Genomic DNA, 14,639 nt, shown 5'->3' with positions numbered 1-14,639 from the left:
TCCTCTCCTATTCTGGGATTTAATTTTAACAGCAGATGGCTAACATTCAGCACAATAGGGTCAGAGCAACACGAATGTAAAGTATGTGTACATCAACCCTTTATGTGTGTTACTGCTTGCCCTGCCACAGTGCCATGGCACTGGAACATCCACAGGCGTCACTCACTGCAAGAAACCTTGCAAGATGACACGAACAGAAGCAGTCTGCTTGAAACACAGCACAGATAAGCTAGCAAAGTTATCCTGCAATTTCATCCATACTTATATTTTTCATTACCTGTTAAAATATGTTGGCTATGTTTCTATCAAAAAGGAAGAGATACAGATGTATGTATAAAGAAAATACAGATATGTATCTGAATGACATTTCTGTGAGACGGGGAACGATCCCAAAATTATGTAAGCAGACAGAGGTCAATCAAATACAACAAAGTGGTACCGCTGCACATCAACTAAAGTCCTAAGTATCTCTTTTGTCCAGGTTCTTTCTAAATACATTTTTCTCCATTAGAGTATGAAGAAAGATATTCTGGGATCAAAAAAAAGACTTCGTAACTGAAGGTTCTCTGGCATCAGTCCATTCCAAAAGAGCAAAAACCACATACTTCTGGAAAGAAAGAGAGCTAAAAGCTTGACTGGCACTAACAGAGAAACTTGAGGATCTTGTCTCCCTCTTAAGAATAATCAGTTCTTGACATAGGAAGCTCTATTCCTAAACAGGTGATTCAGACTATTTAAGTTGTATATTCTATGGGTTTTGTACTCTTTCAGTTTTATGGGTGGGAGGGAAATGGGTTTGCAGCCATCTATCTCCCTAGATATTTCCTTTAACTTATAAAAGCTTATAAAATGTCTAAAAGGCTTCTGTTGTGTCTCTCTAGACATCCATCCTGTCAGTATATGTCCTTCCTGAAACATAACACATTATGTGATGCTGCCTCTGAGGATGCTTATTCATCTTCCCAAGGCAGCTACCAGAGTATTCCTTGGGAAATTATTCTGATCTGTTTTGCAAGATTTTTACTTACTAATTACTAGCAAGGAGGAACAGGTAAGAGTTTTGGGACACTAAACTAGAAACTGAAGAACAAATGTTTGAGAACAGAATAACTGAGAAATAAGCATACAAAGGGGCTGGTTTGTAGGTTTTTTTGGCTAGCACAGATTGTCAGAATACCACCTTGCACATCTTGTCCCCAAAGAGTTAGCAGAGGAAAAGAATCCAGGATTTTTCCAGCCCACACTCCTTCTTTTTGATTCTACCAGACATTCCATTCCTGGGCTAATCTTCCCACTGCTCGTTCAAAAATGGGGAGGAGAGGATTTAATGAAAGCGAAATTACTCTTTGATCAGTTACTGTAATCATAAGAAAAATTTAGTGAATGCTTTGATATTTTTTAGGAGACATGTTAGGTTTTTGAAATAGAAAATGTAAGGTCTGCTGAACCCCGAGATGGAAACACAAATGAAAAGAACTTAAATTACATCTCACTGGGCAAAGGAACCAGCCTGAAAAGCAGCATCATGAGACATTTCTTATGTCCAGCCTCACATCTGGTGTCATCAGTGGTGGTTTCTACCACTGACTGGACCAATGAGTCAGAGGCTCCTCAGTTGCCATGACAAATATTTTACCAAATGAATCACAGAACTTACTCACAGCTAACGCCATCTGGCAGAGTTCTGAAACACTGGTGGTTGTATTAGCCCATGGATACAACCCTTACTAAATACAGCAGCAAAGACTATTTCCCTTCCCTCTACATCCAGGTAGTAACTGAAGAAATTTCTGAGGCACGGACAAACAACACTCCAACCACACCTGCATATTTTTGCTGCCTTTTCTGCAGTAAATGCACTGTCCTTGCAAATTTAAAAAAAAAAAAAAAAAAAAAAAAGCAATCAAACACACCAAAACCCAGCAAATTATTCACACTGTCTGCACTGGCTCATCATTTTTTCTCCCACTCCCATCTGCTCAGTTTCACTCAGCTGGAAAGAAGAGAAAAAGCCAGCAACATTCAGCCACTCTGTTACTTGGGAGTTGGAGCAGTCAAGAGACTAGAGTTTAAAAATGGACTCATATTGTAGATATGGTTTTTTAAACGCATTGGAAAATTACACATATATTGGATATATGTCTTTTACCACCAAAAAAAAAAATTACAAATTGTAGTGCCAGGTGAACATGACTGTAAAATGGCTGAACAAAAATGCAGATAGCAGGATCATTTCCTTAGGCCTTTGGGCTCTATAATGCAAAATACATAAACCCATAAACATATTTTATGAATTAAAAAAATATTAGAGTTGTTTTCAGTCTCTGCAGTTGGAAGGGGAAAGGATTCCTGGGCTTTTCCAGCATCAGCTCCCAGGTTTCCCAAGTTACCCCCCATGGGGGGTGGGGAGAAACTACATTTCAGACAGTTCAGTGTCTAGTACTCAAAATGATAAAAATAATGGTTATTTCACATTTCTTTGAGTTTTTAAATTCCTTTTCAATAGTTGTTCTGGTTTATTTTTCAATAAAATGCTTCATTTTTCTTCAGAACAGAGATTCTACTCAACAACCAGCTCTATAAATTTATCTGGGTTCTTCACATTAGTACAACTGCACAGTCAGAGAATTTACACTGGTGTTAGAGGTCGAAGCACCCAAGCATCAAATTAAGCTGTATAAACCATAATAAATGGACTGCAAAGTAGATGATTTATATCTACTGCATTTCTTGGGGATGGCAAGACCAAACAATCCAATCATTTGAAATGCTGACCCAACTCTCCTAAGCATCTCTCCTTTTCAACATTGTATTCATTTATTTAGGACCAAGACATAATGGAAATACCTAATCTTTGTGCTGGAACTGGGCCCAGTACAAGAACCAAACAGAAACCACTTTGCTGCTTTTGAGCCTGTGAGCATTACTTTGACACTCTGATACAAAGCAGGCCAAATTCAAGATTTACCTAATCCACTGCTTTCAGCAACAGTCGAGTTGTACTCCGGTGCTACTGGTAAAAACTGCTGGAACAGACAGAAGTTCATCCTGGATGTCTCCTGCTCCACGGATCCCCAGAAAGAAGAGGCAGAAGGTAAGAGGTAGCAACTATTCTTCTCATCACCAGCAAAACACTGACAGACTCTAGCGAAGCGAAAGCTGATGACTCCAAAACAAATTAATGAGGCACAAAGAAGAGTTAGGATAGAGAAATTCAGAGAGCATTTGAGTACCAGGATATAATTCCTACAGAGATCATATGCTGTGCATGAGATCTTTTAGCACAGCTCAGTAGCCCAGCATGGCTGGTGCCCAAAACCTCCTTGCAATAGAGTATCTGACACTAAAGGCTTGTAGCCTGAGAGCCTCTACAAACAGTCCACCCCACAGACTCACTTGGGTTGCACACTCAGTACTCAAAATAAAAATGTTTTAAATAGGTTATTTGCCCAAGAATAATGCCAAACACCCAGCAGAAACAAACGTGGCAGCAATTGTAATTACTCCACTTGATCTGCTTAACACCAAAGATCAAAATATAGACTGATAACGATGACTACAAGGTCATTCTGAAATGATCCCTTGCGGTTACTGCATCAGTAAGATATAAAAAATACTCTGTGATCCACATAACGGCCTGCTTGTCCTGCTGCCTTAATTACTGCAATTATGGATTTGCTGGAATTGAGGAAAAAAAACCCAATGTTGTTGAGATATAGAAAAAAAGTATTATTTCCTTAGCTGAGGCTCCTCTAGCAAAATTTGCAATATCCATGGAATTTCAAAGTATTGTGAATAAAGACACCTGATCCGAATTCAGAGATAATAAACGTCCAGAGAAAAAACAAAAGCAAGTTTTTCCACAAGTTCTAACATAAACAAAATGATACAATTTTCTGCTTCTCTTAATGTAGCAAACCTTTGTGAACAGATGGTAGCAGATCTGTGTGATGCAGTGGGCAGCATTTCCATATCACGCTGCTGGCAAATATCACCACCATTTAACTCATTTATTCCTGTGCACACCCTCACAACACATGGAGACGTTGCTACCTGTCAGAGGTGCTCAGCACTTACACTCGAGAGTAATTAGTGCTCAGTTCTGGCTTCTCCCTGTATTGTACCCAATGAACAGCCAGCTTTTTTATCCCTCCTTCAACGACTACAAAATTAACATTGCCCTCTGCTTTTCAGGCAAAAGCAGATAACCCAAATTCAGCCATTCTAATTTAGACAAAAAAACCTGAGGTCAAAAAAACAGCTGCTCTGCGCTTTAGGCTGGTAACATGAGAGGAGCCCCTTCTGTGAGATGAGGTGTTACGTGAGCAGCACACTGAATAAAGCCTGTCCATGGCTGCCACCTCCTCAGTCCCCTTCTTACTGCCCTGCCACAGCCCTTGTGACATCAACCTTGTCTTTAACAGCATCACTTTCACTAACTGAAGGTACTGACATCCATTTCTCTCCTATGCCAGACTTTCACCACAGTTTTTCCATCAGTGGGGGCCTTATTAAAGTCTCTTCTCTATGCTGTCCAGAATTTCCCAAATATGTATAAGGGGCTTCAGCATTTGTTTAAACTGAGTTAGGGAATTCAGGAGTTCAGGGCGATGGAGAGGGGAAAAGGGAAACCAATGGATGGGTGGGACACGAACTAGGCAATCACAACAGAATCTCAAAGAAATACACACAAATTAAAGAAAACCTGCACTCTTCCCAGCAACCAAGTCACTGGCAAAACTATTTGCTTACTTAGGCTGAAATTTCACCCTTTATCTTGCCATAAGGTATATGACTGGATAGCCAGAGTGCACTTTCAGTGTATTTGTTGCAGAACATAATTAACCATGGCCAGCATCACATTCAATTCTCATATGCCATGTGCAGGGTGCAGAGAATGTCTCTGACAAGCATACATCGTTATTACAATCTCAGCATTGTCTGCAAGATCAGAACACACAGTTCACATCTCAAAATAATCCTTAGAGATTCTCAGTACTATATGAGGAGTCAAGCAAATTTCACTTTAACATGTACCTGCAGCATGCTGCAGATCAGTTTGAAGAGCAGAGAAAATCCACGTTCCTCACCAATGTGTTGATACAGGAACCAGCAATCCTCAGCTGTCTCGGCATTGACAAACTCCAGTTAGAAACCTCTACAGGCCTCTCACATTCCCTGGAGAGAAGGTACAAAGAACTGAGTTGTTGCACACACAACCCTCTTGGGGAAATATTTATTGTCAACAGTTACTTGCTTTTCATTATTTATTAGAGTAATACAAATCCCAAATAATTCAGTCACCGGTTTGAAACTATCAAGTCCATAAAGCTTTGCATATCACCTGTCATGCTTAAACTTACTGCTGCCTCTTAGAAACCTTACATGATTCATTTTAGCAACTGAATGCTTAGATAGCACTTTGTTCTCGAGAGACCCCCCAGAGATGCCACTTTTAGAATACTGCATATACCTTAAATATTAATGTTCTTTATGTATTACTGCAAGAAACTTTCAAAGACTTTTCTGTGGACACAAATTATGGGCAGGTGTTAAACCAAGATCTGCTGCGAGGCAGCCAAATTGAAGTGGGGGTGTGTATGGCATTTTAAAAAGTTTTTTATTTCAGTTTTCCAGAAGATTTTGTATTTTCAACTATTTACTCTGATTGGGAGGCGGAGGATGTGGAGGAGAATATCAGACTTTCATACAGTCCCTGTTATTATTAACTATTGTGGTCTGGCTTATATCCTCAGCTTTTTAAGAGTCAATTAGACATAAGAAACTCCCTCAATATCTTGAAATAAATTTCCACACTAAGCAGAGTTGAAGAGATGCCTCAGAGTTATGATAGTAAGATGGAATATTGATAACTACTTCACTTCATTTTGAGTGATTCATATTTGTCCTGACAGGATGCCTGGTAATGCATAAAGCAAATAAAATACTTGTGGTCTCAAAATTACCGACAGTAAACACTTTCATACTGCCCAAGCCACAGCCCACAGAGAGAAATTGCACTGTTGAGCTCAGCATAGGAAAATGCCATTGGGTTAATTAGCAATGGGTCAGCTTGAGGGTTTATGCAAGAGTCAAGAGTACTTTACAGTTAATGATTAGAGACTCAAAAAACCAAACTAAACCCCACAGCACATCCATTACACCCAACAGTGACATGTTGCACAGGGGAAAAATTCAGTCTTATTTTGCACACTTCTTTTCATAATGCATTCCCTGTACAGACAGGAAGACAGTGAGATATTCCAGAGGGCACTTTGGAAGACCTAGCTAGGTACACTCAGCATGAGGTGCTGCTTTCAAAGCCTCTGCTGAGCATCTGAAGAACAAAACAAATAAAGTGTGGATACTCGTTCCACTCTTCTTCCTCACCAAATGCAAATATACCTTTAGATTAAAAGACAGTGTTTATTGGGTTTTAATACTGCAAACAGAACAATATAATAAGAGGTTCACAGTGGCTTTCAGCAGCTAAATGCACACATGATTGCATATGTTACTTGCATCTGCCGTTCAAAGGAAGCAAGACTGACAGCTATAATGTTACAAGTTTGGTTGGTTTTACTTCCAGCTTAAAAACCTATACAACAATATTTGGAAGCACGGATAATATTACAACAGCCTTAAGGTAGTTATGGTATTACCAAAAGCAGGTGAGTATTAAAAATGTTGGATTAGGATGCATTCAGGTACCTGCAGAAAATGTTAGGCAAAAAGCACACAGCATGTAACAGGCAGATCTGCATGTTGTTTCAAAAACAGCCTACATAGGCGCCAGGAAAATTCAAGAACGGTACCATATGGAAAGCTAAAAGAAAATAGCACAAGAGGAAAATCACTCCATTACAGATTCTTAATGACTCCTATAAAGTGAGGATGTATGAGCAACAGGGTGCCTTGAAGTTGAAGAAATAACCAGAACAAGAGCTACCAAGAAAGCAACTCATAAGAAGATTTTTAAACACCTATGCACTGCCAAAAGTGTTCAGCATTTAAATATCCCTAGGGAAGCAAGAGTATCAGTTACCATGAACTTTTAAAAAAAGAACAAGCAAAAGTTGTGTTGTAGCAAGGTCTTTTCAGGAGTACAGAAGGGTGAATGAATGCCCTTAAAGCCTTCTAGAGAAACACACAGAGAATGAACAACAGAAATGAACAACGGTTCACAAATTGAGATCATTCTGGATACAAACTTGTTCAAACAGTAATAGCAAAGGTAGAGGAAAAAAATCACATTACAGTCCAGAAATAAATAGCAGAGAACAGATGCTGCATCTTATGCATTGAAGAACATGATTTTCTCCAGGTTAACACCTGAATTTGAATTCTAGAGAAAAAGAGACAAGTAGCTTTTCTTCATGGAAAAAATACTCTTCAAGTACCCAGTGAAGATCTGAGACAACCATTAAGAATCAGGAGGAAAATATTCATAGATTCATAAAAACATGGGGCTCAGAAGCTCTCTTTTTTTGTGGAATGGTAAATGCCTTCAGAAGCACAAAACCCAACAAAGTGGCTTAAAACAGGGGGTGTTCTTCAAGTTTCAAGTTATCGAGGCTGAAGTGCAGCATTTCACCTTTAAAATAAAAGGCAGTCCAGCATACATATTTACCTGGCATAATGCCTCTTATGAGTGTTTTCTCTCTCTAGGCTGATGTCACTGTAAAACCTTTTGAATTTTCTGCCTTCCCATTAAACACACCACCTCTTGCCTAAGGCAAAACAATCCTCCTATCTCTTACCCCTAAGCAAAACTAGAAAAAAGTTAGATTTTTTAAATACAGAATGATGGTTTCTATATAGAAACATCATATTTACTTCTGATTATTTTGTATAATACCACTTTCTTCAGCTAAGTGAAAATTCAACTTCCTATGGCAAATGGAACCAGTTATTTCTCCATAGCACATGTGTAGTTCAGTGTTTCTTCTCTAAATTTGGATCCCTTTCCTCTGCCTCCCTTTCTCTCTGGGAGCAGCAGAAAAGATGACTGAAGTCTCAGCCTTTGAACACCTCTGGATCTGTACTGGAGAAGCAGAGGGCAAAGCCATCCAGTCACCCTCATATATGATGCAGCCAGCCTGGAGAGGTCACCTAACCCATCCTGCCAAACCAAGCCAGGAGCAAAGAACTCTCAGCGTTCCTAACACGTTCTTAAAACACCACCTAAGGCAGCTCCAGCTTATTAGCATACACTGAATAGAGCTTTTGATTCTATACAGCTGCCGCTCTCCTGAGGTGCTGGAAGTTCCCTTCTCACAAAGTCAAGCCAAAAGAGGGAATTCCTCAGGCACACAGACTCCAGCAGAGGGACTGCAGGAACTTCTGTTTAGAGTTAAAAAGAAAATAAAGTAATAGAATAAAGCAACAAGAATTAAAGAGGTCAAGAATTAAAGAGGAAATTAAAAGATTGAAGGCCCCTTACTTACATGTTTTTACTCTTGTTTACATTTATATATACATGAAAGAGAGAGATTGTTTCATGGTCTCAGGTATAGAAATCACAGTCACATGCACTAAAAATTACTTTAATGTGAGGTACTTAAGTCACTAATAAGGAAGAATGATTTCAGGTGGGTAAAACAATCTATCAACAAAACTCAGGTGAAAATATTTGCTTTCAGGAAGAATGTGCAGATACTTGCAATGTGATTCTTGCTCAAAGTTCTGTGCACAGAGGTACCCATGTCTGTAAGTTTCCACAGCCACAAACCCAGTATTTTACACAAGCGCTACAGTCAGTCTTACTCTCGTTAGGTGACAGAACACTGAGCTGAAACCAAAACTCTCCCTCACCACGGCTCTACCCAGCAAGACTGAATCAATCCTGCAGGTACTCTGCTGTCTCTGAAGACTTTGTGCCAGCACAACCAGGAAAACCCTTTCCTTTAGATTATGCTGTTCGTTCCCATTACAGCTACCAATCCAAAAGCCAGCTGCCCTTTTCAGGCATTAGGTGGGCTTTGTTCCACTCGTTAAAACAAACAAACAAAAACCCCAACCAAAACAAAAAAAGCCCCACCAAACTGGTTTTGCCTTTAAGTCCTGTTGCATGCTTTTTTTTTAAACAATCCTATTCAAAATAAAAATCATTTGTAAGTTATTACACATCTTATGTGGAAGAGCTTTCAATCAGAGAAGTTACAGAATAGTGATGGAAGCACACGAACATTACATCGTGCTTTCATGTGTAACCAGGTCAACTGAAGATCAAAATGGTTTTTTCCTCTTTGCCTTTCACCCCAGCTAGAGACACTGCTCCCTTTACAAAGGGATTGCTTCTAACAAGCACGGGAGTAAACAAAATCAGAAGTATTTTCATGACAATGTTTTTTCCATTCAAATGTCACTTGACTTTGTGTTTATTTACCTCTACACTTCGAGTAGCGTGCATTTGTGCAGTAAGAGATGAGTGCTTCTAAGAAGCAGTACAAGGTAGGATGAATCCTGCAGTCTTGACTCAGGCAATAGCGCCACAGACATTAAAGGAGCGTGAGCTTTGCAGCTTCAATTGTTAGCAACAGCGAGACCACTCTATCGGCCCGGGACAAGAAAACTGAGAAGTTTCCTTATCTCATGACACACAGCATACAGAGTATTTTTCTTCCCCCACTCAGAGTTTAGAATCTCTTCCAAGTAATTTTCAGGATCCAGTCTTCTCTACACCTCTGAGACAGAGAAGGAGCGGCAAAGGCTTTAGGTTTCAGGAGTGCTTTTGTTTTTACAAAGAAAAAATTTGTTATTACAAATAAAGCAGCAAAAGCCTCTCCGTATTTTCTGTGAGGTCACTCACTGTGCGTGAAATTCAACTGAACACCTTACTCGAAGTCCCCACACTGCGGGCACTGCTGGAGCGACGCTGGTGCATTCCCGAGAGCATCCCAAGCTTTCCGGGATATGACCAAACCAGAGGAGCCTTAACGGAAACAAACCAATCCTCCCTCAGAAGCACCATATATATATATACATGTACACATAGGCATATATTCATACACGTATGTCCAACTACCGAGAGAGGCACCCGTGCGAGCCGGGCGGCAGAGCACCCGCACCTGCGAGGCCGAGCACACCGCTCCCCTCAGCGCCCCGCCCGCCGCGCTCCCGGGACACGCCTCCCCGCCGGAGCGCCGCCGCCGCGGCAGCCGCGCCGCGGCAGCCGCGCCCCCGCAGCCGTGCTCCGGTGCCTGCCGCCCGTGAGGGGAGTGAGTCCCGCCCGTGAGGGGAGTGAGTCCCGCCCGTGAGGGCAGTCCCGCCGGCCCGCCCTGCTCACCGCACCGGCCGCGCTCCGCCGCCGCGGGGGGGCGCTCCCGCCCCCGCTCCTGCCCCCCCCCCCCCCCCCCCCCCCGCGCCCCGCGCGCGGTCGCGCGCACGGCCGGGCCCGCCCCGCCGCTCGCGCAGAGGGCGGTGTCCGCGCGCGCCCCCCACCTGATCCCGGCGCCGCCCGGCGCGTGCGCCGCCTCGCGCGCCCCCCCCCCCCCTCGCCCCTCGCGCGCGCGCCCGCGGAGCCATCCGGGTCCCGGTCGCGCGGCGGGGCCGGGGCCGGGGCCGGGGCCGGGGCCGGGGCCGGGGCCGGGGCCGGGGCCGGGGCCGCGATGCATCTGCACCAGGTCCTGACCGGCGCCGTGAACCCCGGCGACAACGGGTACTCCGTGGGCAGCGTGCAGGACACCCCCTTCACGGTAACGGGCGCCGCGGCCCGGGCACGGCGGCCGTAGGCCCGGGGACAGCGGAGGGACGGGGCAGCCGGGCGGGCGGGGGGCGCTGCGGGCGGACCCGGGGGATGTGGGGGCATCCGGGGGTCGCCTGCCAGCCCTGGCCGGCGCTCCGTCCTCTGAATGGGCCGGGGAAACCCCCGGGGATGTGTGTCCTCGGGTTTCGCTGGGTGCTCCTGTCTGTCTTTCCTTAATTTTTTTCTAAAATATATTTGTGTGCGTGTGCGTGTGTATGTCTCATCTGCAAAGCGCACACCGTCACTTGCACTGGGATTCTGACGAAGCCTGCCCGCTGTTGATGAGCGTCTGCCTTCCATTACTGAGGTTGATAAAACACAAATTTGTCAAATGCTCGTCTCAAACTGGGAAAGAAACAGAAAGAGATGATAAAGAGATACACTAAGTGAATTTTAAGGGCCCCGTAGTTTACAAGACAATCTGTTTCTCATTCACAGGCTATACTTGTTTATTGTCAATTTCTAATGGCAATTTCACTTCGTTATGTATGCTCGGTATGCTTTGATTTTAGTGAGTGATCAGCTTCTGCAGTGTTTTCCTGCTGCCGTCTGATCAGTATCTTATTCTTTGGGAATCAGTTTTCTCATTGCATTTTATATTAAAAAGATTATATCCCAGGCACAAACCAATTCCAAGCAAAATGATGCAGAGCATCCTTTTTGGTGTAAGATAAATGTCAGCAGACTCGTGAAACATTTAAAGCTTACAATGGATTCTCATAGACTTCTTATTTCAGTAATGAATGCTGGAGAGTCTTAAGAAACAAAAGGTGCCATGTTTGTCTTTATTTTCCTCATTCTGCTGCTATGCAGCCATACTGCTATTAAGGGGACCTCTGTTACTTTTGATATTTATATAAGAAGTCATTTACACATATTCAGATTCTAATGTGTTTCTTTTTACTATGACAATTTGAAAAGTCAGTCAAATGGTATTATGCAACACAACGTTATGCTAATTCTTTTCATGGTTTCGATAACATCAGTAATGAATGATAACGTATATTGTGGTTTATACAAGAATTTTCCAAGAGCAAAAGTGATGTCTTCCAAAACAATGCAGAATTGCTTGGTAGGATGTTAATTAGGGAACTACATATAACAGACCTCACTGTCTTCTCTGGCTGCTGCATCCAATTTTTTATAGTACAGGAAGCAAGAAACTAAAGAGATAAGTATGTTTTAATAAGTATGTCTTCCAGACTTTCATAGCTGTAACTTTCTTCTTTGCTTTTTCTTCATTCTCTGTCCTCGTAGTATTATTTCCTGCCATTTTAGACCTTGATCCTATAGTAAACTGTATGGTTAAGAACTGTTTAGGGTCTTATATCCGGATTCTTAGGGAATTAGTTACCTGTGTGGTTTAGTAGACTCATAGTCTACCATCGACTGCAGGTGGTTCATTAGTGCCTAACCTCAAATTCTGTCGGTCGACATCACCTGTATGGACGTAGCTTTGTGCCCCCAAACCACTGAGCTGTTTGGAGTCGTAACTTCAGCTCAGATCCTGAGGCAGGTTTTGCAGTTCAGGTGACAGACTGACTCTGCAGACCAGAGTCAGCTCTGAAGCTCCAGCGCCTGTCAGGCACTGGCACACAGCACCAGCCAGGCAAGGAAAGAGCAGGAGAGCAAGGGAGATGTGCCCAGCGAGCTGTGAACCCATAGGTGTCTGTGTGAACCCACAGGGCTGTGGCACAGGAGCTGCTGTTTGTGTGCGCATGTGCCCACTCACGTTTTGGTTGATGTTTGGGCGTTGAAAATGCGTGAGAATAGTTCAAAATTGCTACAACTGATTCATCACAGGCACTTGAAAATACAGCTTCTTTGTGTGCAGAAATGAATCACTCGTGTTAAAAATACTCCACTTAACAGCAGAATAATGGCTTGGGTACGTATATATATGTACCCACTAGTTAATAGTTTTGGAGATATTTCCTTTTTTTTTGAGGAGGAGTAGGAGAAGAAACTTCCTTTTAAGATGAATGTGCTTTAGATACCTAAGTCCAGAAAAGGACTGAGAATTCTGAGAGAAGAAACACATTTTCTTCTAACGTGATTAGGGACATTGCAATTCTCAGGCCCTTCATTCTTCCTTTCTGTGGTTTGTCCTTGGCTTGTTTGCATGACTCCTTGCTGGGGATAAAGGTAAGCTTTTAATTTCCAAGTCGGTGTAGCTAGAGCTAGGATGATAACACAGTCTGCCTCAACTTTTTTAAAGCTTTGGTAGAAGTCATCTAGTTATTCTGAGAACAAGACAGGGAAAAGAATTTTTCCACTGTTTTTTTCTTTGCCTAATAAAAACAAGTATTAGGAACTGCATAAAACTATACAGATCCAAAGAAATAGAGAGAGTTGCTGTAGGTTGGCTACAAAGGATTTGTCAGTGTTTATTCTGAAATGTGCAGGGTTCTTTCCTCCTCTGCTCCCACATCTGACTGCTGCAATCCTGACATCTAATCCAGCCTTTCCTAAGGAAGGGGTGAGGCGCAGAGATGTGTGGTAGCAAACTGCCTTGTGGGTGCTGTAGCTGTGTTGTGGCCAGACTGGCAGAGCGGGTGATACACAGGAAAAACTGTTTGGAAGGTGATTAGAAGCAAAAGAGCTCCATAATGCTGTCTTGCACCAGACAGTCTCTTCAGCCCCCTTCGTCTGGGCTCTGAAAACAACTCTGCTTAAGCAAAGGGTTGAAGTACTGAATGGCAGAAGTTCTAGGAATAATTCTGTGCACCTTTCAGCTTGCTGTTAATTCACGTTCTCATTTTAGCAGATATTGTTAACTGTGTTCCACAAGTGGGTTTACAGAAAGGTTCAGAGTTGAGCTTTAAGCAGTGCCTCACAGTACACACCCTGCCTTGACAGAAGAGGTGTCTGTACATCACAGTCTAACTGGCAGCTAATAAGCTTTTAAAGGTAGAAAACGCATTTTTCAAGCCACAGCTGATTTAATTTAGCTTTTGTTCTGAAAGAGCTGGTTAAGCAGCTACAACAGAATGTAGCTGTTTCTAAGGTTAGTCTGGGTTAAAAAAATAAATAGATAAAAATAGCTATGTCGTTTACCTAGAGGCTGGATTCTATAAATATAAAAATTTCAAGTGTCAGACAAACAGGAAATAATATTTACTTCTGCACTAATTGCACAAAACTATAAACATTCTTAATGAAAAATCAGAATGTCAGATTTTAGGGGTATCTAAGAACTTTATTGATGAAAGTGAGAAAAAATTTATTTTTTATTTTTGAAAAGGACAAGCTTCTTGACATGTTCCATGCCAATACTGACACTTGGCCTGGAGCTGCGTGTGGTGAATTTCAGAAGCTGTTGCAGATGAGTCTCCCACACCCATGGAAATTTTTTTACCTCACTGAAAACAGCAAAATCTTCTTTCACACAGATGTCCACGAGATACAGCAACTGAGAATAGGTTTTCTCTGCTCTGTAGGGTTCTCCTACTTTTTTACTACTCCATCCTTCTTAAAACACTTATTTGCAAATCCCTCTCCGTTATTTATTACTATTTACATGTATCTATATGTTCTGCACGTTTTTGTGTAAATTGGATTAGAGACGCTTAATATCTGAATCCTTACTGAGTTCTTTTATCTCTGTATGTTTAAGCATATTGTAAAGTATTTAATTATGAATTTTTCTCATGTCAATTTAGGAAAGCCTGTTCTACAGGCCACAGGCTAGTAGTAGGTTAGGAGTTGTTTCTCAGTTATTTTGCTAGCTTGCATTAAGGGTATGTAATTCTAGCAGTACTTGGAAGGAGGAGGGGGAGGAAGTGTAAGTGTTGTGTCCATTGATGAGAGTTTGGAAATGGTTCAGAATTCAGGTGTCTTCATTGCTAAGCAGAAGGGGGAGGAATTTTCTGCGTCTTATGTTTACTATTCA

At 42.2% G+C, this 14,639-nt stretch overlaps 1 protein-coding gene and 1 long non-coding RNA gene across 5 annotated transcripts in view; one reads left to right on the top strand and one right to left on the bottom strand.

The window, feature by feature from the left end:
• The window catches only part of LOC125332472, a 251,308-nt gene extending 241,220 nt beyond the window's left edge, over positions 1-10,088 (bottom strand). Inside the window, exons 1-3 of the long non-coding RNA XR_007206505.1 lie at positions 9,389-10,088; positions 5,038-5,178; positions 2,969-3,059 (exon numbers count right to left, since the gene is read on the bottom strand). This is a non-coding gene — a long non-coding RNA (uncharacterized LOC125332472). The remainder of the gene's footprint in view (positions 1-2,968; positions 3,060-5,037; positions 5,179-9,388) is intronic.
• A 476-nt stretch (positions 10,089-10,564) lies between these two features.
• The window catches only part of DMXL2 (Dmx like 2), a 47,548-nt gene continuing 43,473 nt past the window's right edge, over positions 10,565-14,639 (top strand). For 3 of the 4 annotated variants that reach the window (XM_048318324.1, XM_048318325.1, XM_048318323.1), the window contains exon 1: positions 10,565-10,697. In XM_048318324.1, the coding sequence (XP_048174281.1) occupies positions 10,611-10,697 (87 nt within the window). In that variant the 5' untranslated portion in view covers positions 10,565-10,610. The remainder of the gene's footprint in view (positions 10,698-14,639) is intronic. The other variant, XM_048318326.1, reaches the window with a different exon arrangement.

This window comes from Corvus hawaiiensis, chromosome 13, assembly GCF_020740725.1.
Source record: "Corvus hawaiiensis isolate bCorHaw1 chromosome 13, bCorHaw1.pri.cur, whole genome shotgun sequence".
In the NCBI taxonomy this organism is placed as follows: Eukaryota; Metazoa; Chordata; class Aves; order Passeriformes; family Corvidae; genus Corvus; species Corvus hawaiiensis.
This window is presented reverse-complemented; position numbering and strand designations above follow the sequence as displayed.